The sequence below is a fragment of the Fundulus heteroclitus genome, chromosome 6 (assembly GCF_011125445.2).
Source record: "Fundulus heteroclitus isolate FHET01 chromosome 6, MU-UCD_Fhet_4.1, whole genome shotgun sequence".
Lineage (NCBI taxonomy): Eukaryota > Metazoa > Chordata > Actinopteri > Cyprinodontiformes > Fundulidae > Fundulus > Fundulus heteroclitus.
This window is the reverse complement of record NC_046366.1, coordinates 2,024,168-2,038,080: the sequence shown is the minus strand read 5'-3', so window position 1 is coordinate 2,038,080 and position 13,913 is coordinate 2,024,168. Positions and strand designations below refer to the sequence as shown.

The 13,913-nt window shown below is 41.7% G+C and overlaps 1 protein-coding gene across 1 annotated transcript in view; it reads right to left on the bottom strand.

Moving 5' to 3' along the window:
- The window catches only part of LOC105933858 (phospholipid phosphatase-related protein type 4), a 100,960-nt gene that overhangs the window by 49,066 nt on the left and 37,981 nt on the right, over positions 1–13,913 (bottom strand). Inside the window, exons 5-6 of the mRNA XM_036137829.1 lie at positions 2,710–2,767; positions 2,408–2,581 (exon numbers count right to left, since the gene is read on the bottom strand). Coding sequence (XP_035993722.1) covers positions 2,408–2,581; positions 2,710–2,767 — 232 coding nt within the window. The remainder of the gene's footprint in view (positions 1–2,407; positions 2,582–2,709; positions 2,768–13,913) is intronic.

Sequence of the window (13,913 nt, the reverse complement as noted above, 5' to 3'; positions counted from 1 at the left end):
TCTTTCTGCTCTCGTTGCCGGCCCGTAGTGTTCACTCCCGTTCAGTCTCAGCCTGTTTTCATCCTCTGTTGCGCCTCTGTCCAGAGACTTTCCCACGTCTGGTTGCCAAGAGTTCCTGCGCCCGCACCTCCAAGAATCCTCTCGGCTGCACGGTGAAATCTTCAGCAACCAGAGATTTTCCCACGTCTGGTTGCCAGAGTTCCTGCGCCCGCGCCTATCTGCACCTCCAAGAATCCTCTCGGCTGCACGGTGAGATCTACAGCAGCCTCAACGTTCTCCAGTCCAGCAACTCAGTTCAACGTTCTCCAGTCCAGCAAATCAGCTCAACGTTCTCCAGTCCAGCAAATCAGCTCAACGTTCCCCAGTCCAGCAAATCAGCTCAACGTTCCCCAGTCCAGCAAATCAGCTCAACGTTCCCCAGTCCAGCAAATCAGCTCAACGTTCCCCAGTCCAGCAAATCAGCTCAACGTTCCCCAGTCCAGCAAATCAGTTCAACGTTCTCCAGTCCAGCAAATCAGCTCAACGTTCTCCAGTCCAGCAAATCAGCTCAACGTTCTCCAGTCCAGCGACTCAGTTAAACGTTCTCCAGTCATGCAACTCAGCTCAACCCTCTCAAGTCCTCCGCTCCCGAGTCTCCTCCCGGTCAGTCTTCCCGTGCTCCTCCTGCTAGCCAGCTTCCGCACCCTTCACCTCCGTCCATAAAGACTCTGGTTCCTCTCGTCATTTCACCCATCATCCTGTACAATAAAACTCACTTCAAGAACAAGCTCTGTGTGTGCGTGCTGTGTCCGGGTTCATCCAAAGACAAATCATGACACATACAATGATTTAAATTGTATTGTGTATACTTGGTCATCAAATCAGTGTCAGTTAACTCTGTCAACCAGGTTGCCTGTAGGGATTTTTAAGGTCCAGCAGGTGTCAGTGTTCAGTGACACAGTATCGGCACAGTATCAATACAGTTTGGCAATGTGTCGAAACGCTTCATGACGCCTCATCGACCCATCACTACTGGATGATTCAATACCTTGGCATTCGAGTTAAAAAAATTAACATGGCAACCATTACTTACAGATGCAGGGTGTTAGTGGAAGTCACCATCTACATGCATGATGAGAAAGAACTGTCCAAATTACGTTTATTAGTCTTGTCATTGGTGTACACCGTGAAGTTGTAGTTGTAGCCATAATCTGAGCAAAGAACTAAGAAAAACTGAACAAAGAAAACACCCACAAAGCAAGAAAAAAAGACAAGCACCCACACAAAACTTCATATCCAGTGTTGTTCCCAACTGACAAACATAAGGTCTACTTTCTACAAGAACCTTTTACCATAATCTCAACCACAGTCTCATACAAGAAAGAAAAAATAAATGTCTAAACCAGGGGTGTCAAACATATGGCCCGATGGCTAAATGCATTATCATTATTCAACAATGTTTTTTTTGTTTTTTTCCAGTGTTCTGTTTGGCAATGTGGCAATAAGAATTGTTGTCTTAATGCCAAAAAGAGCTCATCAGATTTGACTTTCACAAGTGGAGCAGTACGGCTTTTGCCATAGTGCTCCGCTTGATTTATGAATGTGAATAGTTTTATTATGTTTCATGTGGGGAATATCTCAAATATTATAGACACTACAATGGGAAAGTACAAGAAGAAAAAAAGGTGAAAGAGAAGAGATAAAAGGAAGAGAATGATAAAACAATTATTGAGAAAAACATGTACTTTAACCTGATTGTTAAACTGTTTTCAGTTTAAATTTGTTAAATTGTTTTCAGGTTTGTGACCTGAAAACAATTTCAGGTCACAAACAGAATACTCAGGTTGCAGGCTGCTTTAGCTGGGTGAATAAGATGAATCAACACTTTCCGAGCTATAATCCAACATATACAGATCAAAACACATGAAAGTTGTTTAGATCTGTACCATGTCTGGGTTGCATGGTATTGCAGTTGTGTGTGGATGGTTGTGTGACCTGTGCGTCCGTGACACTCTGTGACGGACTAATGACCTGTGCATGGATAAGCGGGTATACAATATGGATGGATGGATGGATGGATCAGCAATTTCTCATCATCTATTGTACAAAATTACAGCCAACATTGGGGTTTCCTTCCCTAATTATTTTTTAATTTGAGGAAAATTATATTGATTGTGTTGAGAAAATAGGAGTAAATAAAGGGGAAGTGAACCAAAAAATATCAGTTATGAATTAAATCAAACCATAATTTTGAGATCTGTAACATAAATATGTATTATTCAGATTCAAAATTCCAATCAAGAACACCATGAACAATATTGACAACATGAGCACCAGTGAGTCTGACAGACTGGGCTTGAGGTGTGTGTTTTAACTAATTTTGTTAGATTCATGTAAATGTTCTCAATATTGAAAATTAAAGTTTTACCAGGTAAACGGCGATGGCAGCTCCCAGTAACCAGCCACAGTATACATCCACAGGGTGGTTTCTGAACTGAATAATCCGAGTTAATCCAGCCAGGATGGCCAGCATGACAAAAGAGAAGACCAGCAGAGGCTTCAGCAGCTTGGCTGAGTCTGTCAGCACTGTGTTGAAGTACATCTAAGAAAGACAATTTTGAATGTATCACTTACTATTACTCAGCCTTTTTTGAATTTACATTAATAAAAGATTTTACATTTACTGTACAAACTCCATTCTGCATATATGTAAGTGCAGAAACTACTTACAGAGATGTAGACAGCAGCAAAGGCAGCCAGTGTAGCATGTTGGGAAGGGAAAGACTTTCTAAAAGACAAAGAAGAAGAAAGGCTGAGTGTTCTCCAAATGAATTAGCATGGTCAGACAGGTAAGGACAATGCTGAATACTCATCTTAAACAGGAATGTGACTTTCAAAGAAACTTGGATGTGTTTGTGTGTATGTGCACAGTGGCATCTCTGCACTAACAGGTGTTTAATAAATGCAGCATGTAAAAGGATGACAATGAAACGTGTCCCCCAGGGTATGGTCTCAAAATATGTTACTTTAGAATTGGTAATACATTATGTAACACAGTTGCTACTGCTTCAGTTTGCTTATAAAACTGTAACATGTTTATAAGTAAAACTGCCTAATCATTAGTTTGTTCATGTTAATCATAAATTCTCTTGTAGCCACATTTGATAAAGGTGATCAAAGTAATCTCTTAGAAAGGGTTGAACCAGTCATAGGGATGAAGGGATGTCAGATTGATCTTGTTTGTCAAGTGCTAATCCGGCCTCATCGTGAGTGGTTGATTTTATTATTTCCTATTTTCCAAGCATTAAACTTAAAGTCTTCTTGTTGTCCTCCTTCCAGCCAATAGTCAGTTCCAGTTCCATCCAGAACTCAGTCTTTTGTCTCCTTGTTTCTGGAGTTGGGCAACAACTGGCCATTGGAGAAATTACCTCAGGTTCCAAACCGCAAATCTCCTCACCACCCCTCTGGATCTATTGTCAGTACACTTCTATCATCACTCACCTGCCTATCCACCCTTTATTGTTTCACTGTCAACTCTGCCTTCCCCTGGAAAACTAAGCCAACTAAGAAAACTAAGAACCATTATGCTTGTGAAATGTTTTTTTTTTTTTTTTTTTTTTTTGGGTCATCACAACAGCAAACAGGCTTAAACAGGACTTTCACTCTGTTCATTCTGAAAATGTTTCGACACCTATCCAGGAGTCATTGCTGGTGGCTCGCACCTGAGCAACCTGCAGTTGGAGCACTGCTGTTTTTACAGACATGGAGGCCCATCCTCCTAGGCATATCCTGAGTCAGATGCAAATTAACGACCATCACTGTTCTGGGTTGTTAGGCGCTATTGCCTGTTGTGAGTATAGTTTTTTGTTTTTCTAGATTAAAGCTCTTTGGAGGTCATCTGGATTGAGATCCCCAAGCTTGTGGGAGTTATTTTTCTTCCATATGCTGGATGCTGCCTGTGGTTCTTGCAGCAGCGGTGGCCCAAGCAGCTCAAACTTGGTTTGGAGCTCACCAACCTCTGGCCCTGGGAGGAGGTGATTTTTTTAACTTGCCTGTTGCTAATGCTTATCTCTAGCTAACATGACCATTTAATCTGAATGACATTTTTACTTGACAAGAGTTAGATATTATGTGACATGGCTTTCCCAGCTTCGAATCCCAATTGATGGAAATAAAATGCTCTCTAGGGTTGAGTGGAGTGATCTACGAGTTCCCAAAATTGAATGACTTTCATCCAGGCTTGCAGTCTTTTTGCCAGTGGTTGTTTTAGATTATGATCACATTGGGGTTTCAGCATACGTGTGTGCTGTGAAATCAAGTCAGTTGTTTTAACTTCATTGAGTTTAGTGAGTGGTCTTAAGCAAATAAAGGTCACAGCATGGACTTGGTTTAACGTATGATTTATATGGAGATGTCAAAGTGATATGTGACTCTGGCATTTTTAATCCCTAATCACCTATTTTATGTAGAGTTAATCTTTTAACAATTGCCCATGTGCTACTGTGTACTCCCGTCACCTTGTCAATACACAGACAGCATTGCAGTTGTCAGCTGTTTTAATAGACTCTCAGCTTCCCTCTCTGTAGTTTTACAAGGATGAACATGTTGATCAGCACCTGGATGATTTAATTCTGTCTATATGGGTATTTTGGATGTTATTGCTCCTTTTAAGACGAAACACTGTAAAGTTTCCACAGAGCCGTGGCTCAAAGAACACACTTATGCTTAAACACACCTGCTGGAGTGCAGAGAGAAAGTGAAAGGACAGGGTTAATATATTTCTTTGGAGATATTCCAAAATTGATCATCAGGCTGCTTTTGGAAATACCAAGACTCATTTTATTTCTATGGTAGTGTCTGAGAACATCAGCAAGGCTTAAATTATCATTTCTAATTTTATTTGGTATAGTTGACCTGCTACAGCTCCTGCTATTGTAGGATTGACCAGTTTGTTCTTCTCTGTCTTAAGCTGGTTAAAAAAAATCAGCTGCTGGTGTGCTAATGGGTACAAGATGACACATTCATATAACCCTGATTTTGTACTCCCTCCACAGGCTGCCTGTTTCTTTGGAACCGTTTTTAACATTTTGCTTTTAGTGTTTAAACATCTCAGTATCTCTGATACAAAAGGTAGACCACTGTATCAGGTGTATCTCAGATACACCTTGCAGCAGCTTTTGGAGGATATTTCTCCAGGGTTGAATAAACTAAAAAACTGGTTTGACAAAAACAAATTATCCTTAGATTTGGAGAAAACTAAGTTCATGTTATTCGGTAACTGAAGGAAATATAGATGTGAAAGTCATAAAAATGGGGTAAAGGTGGTAAGAGTAAATCAAATCAAATTATTGGATGTGATTATCGACTACAAAATCTACTGGAAACCTCACATAATATGTTCAGACTAAACTAAGTAGAAGCATCACAATTCTTAGTAAAGCAAAACATTTTCAAAATAATAAAGCATTAGCTACAAATTCCCTACTTTTTTTTTTTTTTTTTTACCAGACCTGAGCTCCTGTGTAGAAGTTTGGTGTAACACCTACCGGACATCACTCAAACAGCTATGCATGCTGCAGAAAAGAGCCATTAGGATAAGGCTGGCTACCACCACACTGATCCATTACGCATTTACTCTTATTGGCAATAAATCTGGTAGAATTTCAAACACCACAATTAATGCATAAAGCTAGAAAAAAAAAAAGCTTACCAGACTGTCATGGTTTTAACATGTTTAACCCACATGCAGATCACACTCACGAGGCAAAGAGCAGTTTAAGATGTTTATTAAAGCACACGGTTGTACAAGGGAGACTGTGCGGATAACCCTCGGCTAAGCTACGCAGGAGGGAGATGCGAGACCGGGCTCGAGCGATCTGCGGGCGAGAGGCAGAGTTAGACACAGCTCTGAGAACGAAGGTGCAAGAACGTGGTGACGGGGAAGGAGCTTACCGCCAAGCGCAGGAACCGAGCCGGGGTGAGTGGAGCGGAGAGACGGACCCAGCGGGTGACTTCCAGTGATGGCAGCAGATGACTGAGTGGCTGGTGGGCGGGCAGATGGAGGTCGAGCGGGGTCCAACGCCGGTGGGAGTATTGGTCCGTGGACAGCTGGAGGAACCAGGGAGATCCGGTGAGGTCCTCAGCCTGGCTTGGTAACACCAAGTGAGCCTTGGAGTGGGACTTGAGCACGAGGGAGCCAAACTGCAGTCACCTGTGGAAAAAGCAGAGAAGGCAGAACCAGCAGAAAACTGCATGGTGCTGCCTGCTGAGTCCTGGGAGTACCAGGGGCGTCCGCAGGGGTCTGTGGGATGGTTTGTTTTGGGCACAAACAGGACAGGTTAGAACATACCACCGGATGTCTTTAGCCTTGGGTGGCCACCAGAAACGGCGGGAGATGAGAGTTGGCGTTCTGTGAGTGCCAGGATGAATGGAGAGCTTGGTGGAGTGATTCAAACTGATCCCCTGGGAGCGTACAGCGCTGGGAACGTAAGCCCGGTTGGGAGGCCCATTGCCCAGATCTGGGTCATCCCGCAATGCCTCGGAGATGAGATCCTCTATTTCCTAGTGTAGGGCGTCGAAGGCGCATGTTGGTGGTAGGATGGGTGCAGGTTCTTTGTCTGATTCTTGCGGGGTGTGGAGGTGAGAAAGGGCTTCAGGCTTTAGGTTCTTTGAGCCGGGGCAGTAGGTGATAGACAGATTGAAGCGGGAGAAGAATAGGGACCAACAGGCTTGTCGAGGATTGAGGCGTTTGGTGGACTGCAGGTAAGCTAAGTTCTTATGGTCCGTCCAGATGAGGATGGGCTGCTCGGACCGCACTAACCAGTGGCACCATTCTTCCAGGGCAAGTTTAATGGCAATCAGTTCTTGGTCTCCTACATCATAGTTTCGTTCAAGTGGGGTCAGATGTTGGGAGAAAAAGGCAGAGGGATGGAGTTTTTGGTCATCGTTGGAACGCTGGGAGAGGATAGCACTCACTCCGGTGTCAGAGGCGTCGATCTCTAGCGTGAAATGTTTATGAGGGTCGGGGTGCACAAGGATGGGTGACTGGGAGAATTTTTCTTTCAGTTCCTGAAACGCTGTGTTGGCATCAGAGTGCCATGTGAACAGTGCTTTGGTTGATGTGAGAGCATGCTGGGGGGCAGCGATCTGACTGTATCCCCTGATGAATCAGCGGTAAAAGTTTGCGAAACCGAGGCAGTGTTGTAGCTGTTTCCGAGTCTCGGGCACGAGTCAGTTGAGAACAACCTTAATTTTTTTCTGGATCCAACTGGACCCACCCACCCTCTAGAATAAGGCTGACGAAGGTTACGGAGGACTTGTGAAATTCACATTTTTCTGCCTTGACAAAGACGGTTCTCAAGCAGGCGTTGTAGGACTAGGCGCAAGTGACGAAGATGTTCGGTGAAGTTTCAGGAGTACATTGGTGTATCGTCCAGATAGATGAATACATTTAGAAAGGGGGCGGGAGGCAGACCTGCCAAACTGCAATCATCTGTGGAAAAAGCAGAGAAGGCAGAACCGGCAGAAAACTGCATGGTGCTGCCTGCTGAGTCCTGACAAAGACAGTATTGCTGAGAGAGCAGAGGGTATTACTACAGGCAGGAGCAGAATTTCAAAATCTTATGTATTCAAACAAGCATGAAAAGAATGAGCATTTCAATAAATGGTGAGAAGGTCTCAAACAAACTCAGCATTGAATTAAAGTGACATCCAAGCATGAGAGGGTTTAGGAAAAGGCTCAAACTGGTTTTCTTAAAATATCTGAGATGGAAGAACAGTGAACACACATGGGTGCTTTTAGCCACTGTACATGGTTTTCAGTTTTTTATCTGGTAAAGTTTTAAATATCCAATACGTTTCATTCCACTTCATGATTGTGTCCCACTTGTTGATTATTCACAAAAAATGTGTTTTATATTTTTATGTTTGAAGCCAGAAATGTTGCAAAATGTTGAAAAATTCAAGGGGGCCGAATACGTTCGCAAGGCACTAGACATACTGTTGCAATGGTTGTGGTTGTGTGGGTAATAAGTGTCTGAATGTAGATGTGCATGGGCACATGTGAATGTGTGTATGTGTATATGTATGTTAATATGGATAGGCGAGCTGCCAGAATTGACAAAGACTCCAGGATAGGTCTCAAAACTTTCAGAAAAACTGAGTGAAAGTCTGGTTGCCTCTGATTTAAGCCTGTTTGCTGTTACTTAATGGAATTTGAGTAGTATAAACTCATAGGTAAAGTAGGGATCAGGAAAATTATTTGTGTTCAGAACTATAGCAAGGAGAAGGGGTATGATTAATTCAATTTTATTTATACAGCGCCAATTCATGAAACATGTCATCTCAAGGCACTTTACAAAGTCAAGTTCAATCATTATACAGATTGGGTCAGATTATACAGATTGGTCAAAAATTTCCTATTTAAGGGAACCAGTTGGTTGCATCAAAGTCCCGACAAGCAGCATTCACTCCTGGAGAAGCGTAGAGCCACAGGAAGAGTCGTCTGCATTGTACATGGCTTTGCTGCAATCCCTCATACTGAGCAAGCATGAAGCAACAGTGGGAAGAAAAACTCCCCATTAACGGGAAGGAAAATCTCCGGCAGAACCGGGCTCAGTATGAACGGTCATCTGCCTCGACCGACTGGGGGTTACAGAAGACAGAACAGAGACACAACAAGAGAGACAAAAAAGCACAGAAGCACACATTGATCCAGTAATCTGTTCAACATTAGATGGTAATAGAGCGTGAGCCGTCTTCTCTGGATGATGTCACAGTTAACAGAATGCCAGATCAGGTGTACCTTCTATGAAGAGAGAGAGAGAGAGAACAGAAAGTTAAAGCAGAAATGATGACACGCAATGCATAATTGAAGAACAGTAGAACTCTAAAGAGTGAGAAAATTAGATCCTGATGTCCTCTAGTAGCCAAAGCCTATAGCAGCAAAACTATAAAGGTAGCTCAGAGTAACATGAGCCACTCTAGTTATAAGCTTTGTCAAAAAGGAAAGTTTTAAGATTAGTCTTAAAAGTAGACAGGGTGTCTGCCTCACGGACCAAAACTGGGAGTTGGTTCCATAGGAGAGGAGCCTGGTAGCTAAAGGATCTGCCTCCCATTCTACTTTTAGAGACTCTAGGAACCACCAGCAGACCTGCAGTCTGAGAGCGAAGTGCTCTGTTAGGAACATATGGGGTAATCAGAGCCCTGATATATGATGGAGCTTGATTATTAAGGGCTTTATACATTAGAAGAAGACTTTTAAATTATATTATTGATTTAACAAGAAGCCAATGAAGGGAAGCTAAAATTGGAGAAATATGATCCCTCTTGTTGATTTTCATCAGAACTCTTACTGCAGCATTTTGGATCAGCTGAAAGCTTTGAACTGCATTTTGTGGACTTCCTGATAGCAAAGAATTACAATAGTCCAGCCTTGAAGTAACAAATGCATGGACTAGTTTTTCAGTATCACTCCTGGACAGAATGTTTCTAATTTTGCCGATATTCCGGAGGTGAAAAAAGGAAACTCTGGAAACATGTTTTAATATGGGATTTAAATGACATGTCTTGGTCAAAAATAACACCAAGATTTTTTACTTTATTACCAGAGGCCAAGTTAATGCCACCCAGATTAAGTGATTGGTTAAGAAGTTTATTTTTTAAGGACTCTGGCCCAAAGAGTATAACTTCTGTCTTGTCAGAATTTAAGTGCAGGAAATTTAAAGTCATCCAGCTTTTGATGTCATCAAGACATGACTGCAGTCAAAGTAATTGATTCATCAGGATTTATGGATAATATAGCTGAGTGTCATCAGCATAACAGTGGAAATTAATCCCATGCTGTCTGATAATTTTGCCGATCAGAAGCATATATATAGTAAAGAGAATTGGTCCAAGGACTGAACCCTGTGGTACTCCACAGGTGACCCTAGAGTTTGAGGAAGATTTATTATTAACATGAACAAACTGGAATTTGTCCGACAGATAAGATTTAAACCAGCCAAATGCTTTCCCCTTAATCCCTACAGTATACTCAAATCTTTGTAGGAGAATATTGTGATCAACTGTATCAAATGCAGCACTGAGATCTAACAGGACAAGTACAGACACAAGTCCATTATCTGAGGCCATGAGAATATCATTAGTGACCTTCACCAGAGCTGTTTCAGTGCTATGATGAGCTCTGAAGCCTGACTGAAACATTTCGAGTAGGTCATTACTTTGTAAATGTTCACAAAGTCGATTAGCAACTACTTTCTCAAGAATTTTAGATAAGAAAAGAAGATTAGATATAGGTCTGTAGTTTACTAATTCATCTTGATCAAGAGAAGGTTTCTTAAGTGAAGGTTTAATAACAGCTACTTTAAAAACCTGTGGTACATATCCATTTACTAAAGATAGCTTAATCATGTCCAAAATAGGGCCACTGATCAAAGGGAATATCTCCTTAAACAACTTGGTTGGGATTGGGTCTAACATACAGGTATAAGGTTTAGATGAAGCTAAAATGTTAGATAGCTCAGAAAGCTCTACTGCTTCTAAACAGTTCAGACACTGTGCAGGTTCTAAGGATTCCTCCAATGCTGCCTCACTTACTGAGGACGAGGTAATCATGTTTGGGAGGATGCTAATTATTTTATTTTTAATTGCATCAATTTTATTTATAAAGAAACCCATAAAATCGTTACTACTAAGAGCTAAGGGAATGGATGGATCAACAGAGCTGTGGCTCTGGGTAAATTTGGCAACTGTACTGTAGAGAAATCTAGGATTATTTTTATTCTCTTCAATTAATGATGAAAAATATGCTGCTCTAACTCTGCGAAGGGTCTTGTTATACAACAATAGACTGTCCCTCCAGATTAAGTATGATTCCGCTTGGTGTGCAGAGCACCATTTTCTCTCCAATTTCCTAACATTGTGCTTCAAGGAACGCAGCTCTGAATTAAACCAGGGAGCCAGCTTCAAAACCTGTGAATAATAATAATGATTAAATAAGTTTCACTTCCTAATACCCCTTTCCAAACACAATTACTAAATTATATATTAATAGTTATATATATATTATCATTTATACATAATGTTTGTATCTGTTAAATGTATAATTTCACTGGATTGTCTGAAGTAAATAATTCATTCATTCATTCATTCAAGCTTTTACATCCATCCATCCTTAATAGAAGGTCTCTACACTAAAAGCTATTCGTTTTTCCAAGGACTCGGCTCAGGACCAGGGGACACAGAGCTTTTTCAGCTGCAGCTCTTAGGGCCCCTTTGAGGTCTGCTAAAGCTTTCAATGATTTTAAATCTCTTTTGAAAACTCTGGATTTTAAGCTGGAATTTAACTCCAAAGAGCACAACCATTAGGTTAGACCCTGTTTCTCCAATGCCTTTTATTTTTAATGCTTGTTTTGTCAACCTTGTATTCTATTTCTTAACCCTTTTAATTATTATTTTCTATTTTATTTGTTGCTCACCTGTACAGCCCTTTTATTGCCTTTTAGTCTATAAAGTAGTTTATTATTAAATAAATAATGATGATCAGGATTCAGTCTGATCACCGCTTCTCTCACCTCCACTCAAAATTTTCTCTTGGTTCCCACAAAGCATTTTCTGATTTCAGACAAATATTCTCCACAGCTCCCCCCATCCTTATTCACCTTGACTGAACTACAACATTCTCAAGGTAGACACTTCGAACTTGGAGATTTGAGTAGTCTTGCTGCATTGATGGTTCCAACTGATTGTAAACTCTACCCTTGTGCATTTTTCTAAGTTTTTTCTCCTGCTGAGAAAGATTGTGTTAATTTGGACTGAGAGTCATTTTGCAGTAGGTTGGAACTTGAAGAATGAAGGCACCTCTCTTACCTGCAGTCAATATACAACAGTCTTACAGGTCTTTATTTTTTTCGGTTTGCTATCACTTACCACCCTCGATTCCATAAAGTTTAACCAGATGAGAGCAGTGGTAGCTGTACTGCCATTGAGCCATGATGAGAAAATAAAGTCAGGACTGGATTGGGAGCAACATGAGTTGGGACCCTCACAGGCACAAAGGACCTCCCCTCTCAGCAGGAGTTCTCTGTTGCCATAAAACTTTCCTCCCACAGGACAAAGCTTCTGTCTGCTTCTTCTTGCTGGAGCCCTTGAAGGGGGCTGTCACCCCTTCATCTTTCTTCCTGCCTCAGACATAGGAGGAGGGAGACGGGCCTGAACCATTATGGGCCTGAAAGACGCACCGTCCAGCACCTTGGAGAAATCTCTCTTCGCCTGGTGACATGACCGAGCAAATCAGAGTTAAGTCTGCTGTCTTTCTTTTGCTGAATTCCGTCATGCCAGAAACAGCATTGTTTTTCCTTCTCAGCCTTTACAGGAATGTGGACTCCAGACAGAGCTGAAAAGCCAGAAAAGGGCCCGCTTTCGAATGCTGAGGAGAACCTGCTGAAATCGTGACTGCAACCGAGCGGGGGGCTGTCTGCAGGACATCGGGCCTCCGATCCTGACCACATGTGGCTGCTGCTACGCTGCAAAGCCGCAGGCTAGCCCATAGCTGCATGGCCGCAGTCTGCTGCTGAAATTACATTTTCCCTTTTCACTGCCTTCCTTGGATGATCAAAGTGAACTTACACGAGGTATCGATAGGTTGGACAGAGAGACCCAAAAAGGAAAGTTAAATGGTTTATTTGGAAAATGTTTGTGTAAGGCGTTGCATGGGTTTTAAACAATGAAAGAGCTAACGGAGAAAGATCATTGCTAGCATTCGGTACCATGTCATTGTCGAGTGTGTTTTTATGGTAACAAATGCTATCTCCACAAGGGCTTCACACATTGATGGGACATTAATGTTATGTTATCTGGTCCACTCATTATGAAAAGGCAAAGCTTTTATTTCTTAGCGCCGAAAGTTCGCTAGCCAAAATGCTATTAGCTTCTGGTAGCTTCCGATTTCGGACAGTCAAAGGAGCTTGTTTTAAAGCCTAACGCTTGTTTGTTTCGCTCCGCCGTCGTTTGATAGTGCTATGAGCCTTATTCCCGCATTAATATTGAATATTAATGTTGATTTAAAGGCGTTTTATTTAACTCTAGGAATAACCGATTTTAGCGACCAATCACCACAGAGACCCCCAAGCGTTTGGAGGTAGAATCGCATTAATAAACGTTCATAAAGTTTAACTGATTTTACTGAACAAACCGTTCTTTTAAATATTATTTGATTATGATTTGAATCAGATCTGCAATGAACAGGATTCACTGAATTATTCTGATAATGATCAACCACTTTTTTTTTTTTTTTTTTGCATGTAAATAGTTCCTTAGCTTTCTTTTATCTTCATTTGCTTAGTAGTTTAGTTAAGTTTCACTAGCCTAGTAGAGAGGATTTATTAATAGCTTACCGCGAGCGAGCTATTTTTAGAAACGTAACGTCACAATGACGTCACATCACGTGGTACGCTGTAGGGCAAACTTCCATAGTCCGCCGCTGTTTCGCTGTAAAAGAGACGTGTGTTAGCCTAGGTTTTACTCGTTAAAATGACTGCTTTTTCCAAATCTAAGACCATGGTTTTTAAACATTGTTGCTATGGAACGTGCAACAGCGACTTGAGGTACGCTGATCGGCCGCATATGAAGGATGTTTTCTTCATTATTTTCCCGAAATTCAAGAGTGCCAAGGATAAATGTGTGTGCTGGGTACACCAGTGCGGTCAGCCTACACAACAGTTCAACCTGGAAAAAGTTACCAAATTCACCTACATATGTAGCAAGCATTTTGTCGGAGGAAAGGGCCCAACAGAAGAACATCCTGACCCAATTCCAGCGACATCAAGTAGTGAACAGGTAAGAGTATTTTGGTGGCCGACATGTTAATAATGAAGCGCCTGCTACCATGATAGCATATAGGCTATCATGGTAGCAGGCGCTAACATGATACCCTG